General features: G+C 36.5%; 2 protein-coding genes across 2 annotated transcripts; both read left to right on the plus strand.

Moving 5' to 3' along the window:
- The first annotated feature begins 1,208 nt into the window (after positions 1-1,208).
- JTBR (jumping translocation breakpoint protein JTBR) lies at positions 1,209-2,275 on the plus strand. The gene is made up of 3 exons (XM_018454559.1): positions 1,209-1,425; positions 1,641-1,874; positions 2,101-2,275. Exons 1-3 carry the CDS (start codon positions 1,370-1,372, stop codon positions 2,261-2,263), a joined length of 453 nt encoding a protein of 150 aa, XP_018310061.1. The 5' UTR covers positions 1,209-1,369; the 3' UTR covers positions 2,264-2,275.
- Gstcd (glutathione S-transferase, C-terminal domain containing) lies at positions 2,271-4,199 on the plus strand. The gene has a single exon (XM_018454557.1). The coding sequence runs from the start codon at positions 2,350-2,352 to the stop codon at positions 4,090-4,092; it is 1,743 nt and encodes a 580-aa protein (XP_018310059.1). The 5' UTR covers positions 2,271-2,349; the 3' UTR covers positions 4,093-4,199.

Genomic DNA, 4,199 nt, shown 5'->3' on the forward strand with positions numbered 1-4,199 from the left:
CGCATTGTGTCTCGAGCTTTAGCATCTTGAGACATTTGCTCGAGATTAATGCGGGGTCTACAATAGAAGTCGTAACGGTCGTAGGGTCTTAAACTGGTTCTACATTAGTCGCATCACAGCGTCGCAAGCGTGTGGTCCAATCAACGTCAAGCTAGTTGGATTCTGATTGGCTGCAACGTTTGCGACACGCTTGAGACGCTGCGATGCGATCAATGTAGAACCAGCTTTAAGTCGTAGAAATTGACCAATCACAGTTGATTATTCTTCTCATATTCGACTATGATTAGTCAATTTTCTACGACTTAAGACTCTACGACTGCTACGACTTCTATTGTAGACCCCGCATAATAGCGTTTTTCACTGGCAGATCTGGTGCGCACTCAGTACACATTAAAGCTGTTGTACACTAACTTAATCTGAATGTAAAAGTGATATATCTAAATTAATAAAATACCCAACGTATATTTTATCAAATACCACAATAAAATTTATTGAAGATTTCACGGTTTAATTCGTTTTTATATTTTTATTAAACGTACATCTTTACGTCGATTTGTGTACAACGGCTTTAAAGTGCACTGAGTGCGCCTCTAAGCTCTGCCAGTGAAAAACGCTATAAGACCGGGCTATGGATTCCGTCCTTAGGGTGAAATCACACGGTGCGGAAAAAGACTGCGGAATAGAGAATGCGTCATTGAAGCAACCAATCAGCGCTATTCCGATTGACTGAGCGCTTAGTGAGCTCTTGTATCTGTTTGGTCTATGTTTTTAGTTCTAACGGAATACGCCAATCAGATGCAAGAGCTCACTGAACGTCCTGGTACTGAATGCGGCCATTTTACCATTGTAAACGGCCCACAAAGCGTACACGTTCGTGTGTTCGGACTTCTTTGGACTTCTCTCTACCCTGATTACGCTGGATTCACATTGCATCCGATTTTTGTCGTTCGACGCTCTGCATCCAATCAGAAAACAGGATTCCGATAATACGAAGCAAAATTCATCGGATGCAGTGTGAATCCAGCATTAGGATGAATTAAGGTGCAGCCACAATAGAAGGAATAAGGAATTAGGAATAAGATCTATCAGAAACCGTGTATGCCGGTGTATTCGATATCTGATAAGTTGAAATCGTTATTCCTTATTCTTAATTCCTTATTCCTTCTATTGTGGCTGCACCTTTAGACATGATTCGATATGATTAGACCAGATTAGACATTAATGAGAAGAGAAGGAAAGATGAAAGGTGCAAAACACTCAACTACAATTACTACAAGGGATAAATCAGTCTTTCTCTGTAGAGCTTAAGTGGATCTTTAATATAATCGAAGTGGAGTGTGATCACATTAAAAATAGAGAGAAATCCGAAATGATCGAATCTTGCACAAAGAAGCGAATGTTGTTAGGTATCACTTTTCTAGGAGGGTTAGTTTCTCATATTTTCCGAATTAAATGTATGTTTGGAAATCATTCAGAGTAGCTCCAGAGTAATGTATCATTTTATCCTTAACATTCGAACAATAGGTAGGGATAAAATACACGGAGGTACTCGGATGATGTTTCCGAACATAGCCTAAACAGTAGACTGCTATAAGTGCATTTATGGAGGAACTTAATTTCTTGTATAACTATATTTACAGACTAACCGTTTTAGCGCTAATTATCGAGAGCCATTGGACGAACAGCTCGAGTAAACTTTATGTTGATAATTATGAGAATAATTCCTCCTGTATCTCTGGTGAGGAGTATGAAGTGATATCCGAATGCCATCCATGCACTGCCTTTGAAATTGCTAGTGAAAGCATCGACATTTGTGTCCATGCGAGGTATAAAGAAGTGCTGAAATGCAAGAGCGGTGAAACAATAACAAGAAGGTAAAGCACACTCACAAAGGATTGATTGTGTATCTTGAAATGAGGTGAAAATTAGAAAAGTAAAATTGAAAAGTACACGAATTTATTAAAATATTTATTAATTGGTCAACACCTAGTGAATTTGCTCACTTTTGTAATTTTTACCTTGTTTTGAAATACACAATCGACCACCAGGATTTGGTATATCCATTTGGTTTTATACTATGTCCTCATATTCCTGTTACAGTTGTGACAAAGTAGCTTGGCTAGAAGAAAAAGCATTCTGGAAGTTTGAGAGTTTCATGTTCGCTGCAGCAATCTTCTCTTGCTTAGCTGTATACTGGAGAGAGAATATATTAAGACAGAGAATAATCAGGAAAGTAGCGAGACAATTACGAATTAGCGCATGAATGTTGTGAATTGAGAACTAAGTAGATAGAAAAGTTTTATATTTATATATTTTTCACTTGTTCAAGAAAAAGATAAGGAGAAAGAAATGGAGGATAAAATTGAGAATAAAATAGAGAAAGAAATAGGGAGTGAAATATATTTAGCGATATATTCTATGGCAGACTTGTGTCTTGTTCCAGTAGAAACTCTAGTAACTTTTTTTACCATAAAATATTGTGGCTCTTCAGTTAATATTAAGCTAGTACCAAGTAAACAGGATTTAATTGAACAAGCTTACACGATAGATCTCACAGATTTTGTTTATGAGATCGTAAATGAAATGCCTTATTATGCAAGCTCGTTTGAATTACCAATTGTCATTGTGAACGAAGATAGCTGCATGGCTGGTTTGTGTACAGTATTAAGACATATTGTAAAAAATATGAATCCAAGTTTACTAAACGACAAAACTATGTTACTAGGCTTTAAGGATTCTTGCTTGATGGCTTGTTCTGAAGCAAGTGTATGGACTAAATTTTGCGAGATCGATTTAATTTCAACTTTGAAGTCTTTAGATATAAAGGTTTTAGAGAATTCCGAATTACCCGTTAATTTAGCCAGATTTGAATACCACATGTCTCAACCGCTTAGAGTGCACAATTTATATAAGTATATTACGAGCAAAAAGTTTGATACTGTTGATATAACTGAATGTGATAAGACAGGTATGCCGATACATAAGTATGCGGATAGTGGATATATTACATTAGCTGACTTAATTATCTTTGTGTGTATGCATATTCTACTGAATACGTTTCCAAGCCAGATATCAAAACTGATACCCTTAACAGTCCAATGGTATGACAGAATGTTGGATGATTTTCGTATACGAAGATGCGCAAAATATTTACCTTCAAAGAGCCATAATTCAAATATACAGTATACCCTTCCAGTTATAGTAAACGAAAGCTTATACAAGAGCGATTATAAAAGATACAAACCAAAAAACCGCATTTTTACAAAGCAAGAGGATATAGAACGTTCGTTGCAGTTGATAGAAGACATGCATATTTCAATGCAGCTTGATATTGAACCATTTGGTATAGAAATAAATTTCAACTGGTCTGACATCCCTTTTGAGGCTACACCAGCAGGCGGTTCATTGCCAGCTGCAAGACTACGACGGAAACAAGATCAACTGCAGAATCTGTGCAAACCTGTTTTGAAGTTGGCGAAGGCAGGGGATGTTATTGTAGATTTTTGTTCGGGTACCGGCCATTTGGGAATATTGATAGCATATTTGCTACCTCGTTGCACAGTTATTCTGTTAGAAAATAAAGAGGAGTCATTGAATCGAGCTAAGAAGAGGGTAGAAAGGATGAAATTAACGAATGTAAAGTTTTGTCAATGTAACCTGAATTATTTCAAGGGAGATTTCGACATTGGCACGTCATTACACGCTTGTGGTTTATCAACAGACTTGGTAATTCAATGTTGTATACGAAAAAACGCAATTTTTGTGAGTTGTCCTTGCTGTTATGGCTCGCTGCAGAATTGTCATCAGCTAACGTATCCGCGAAGTGACGTCTTTAAGGAGCATGTTAATAATAAAGAATACTCATACCTCAGTCATGCAGCAGATCAAACGCATGATGAACTAAATACTAAGACTAAACAAGGATACAAATGTATGACAATTGTAGACACAGATAGAAAACTGTTTGCCGAACAATTTGGGTACAAAGTTTATTTCGCTAAATTAATTCCAGAAACGAGTTCACTTAAGAATCACTTGTTAGTTGGTATACCAAAAGACAGGCTAACACATAGCGATTCATGTGACAATTAAATGTGTCCGCTTTAGGATTTTTGTAAATAAATAGCATTCACGTTGAGAACATTAATTAATTGTGTCAGCAATTTTCTTACATCAATATGCAAACATTTTTTATTAAT

The sequence above is a fragment of the Mycetomoellerius zeteki genome, unplaced genomic scaffold (assembly GCF_001594055.1).
Source record: "Mycetomoellerius zeteki isolate Tzet28-1 unplaced genomic scaffold, Tzet1.0 scaffold437, whole genome shotgun sequence".
Classification (NCBI taxonomy): Eukaryota; Metazoa; Arthropoda; class Insecta; order Hymenoptera; family Formicidae; genus Mycetomoellerius; species Mycetomoellerius zeteki.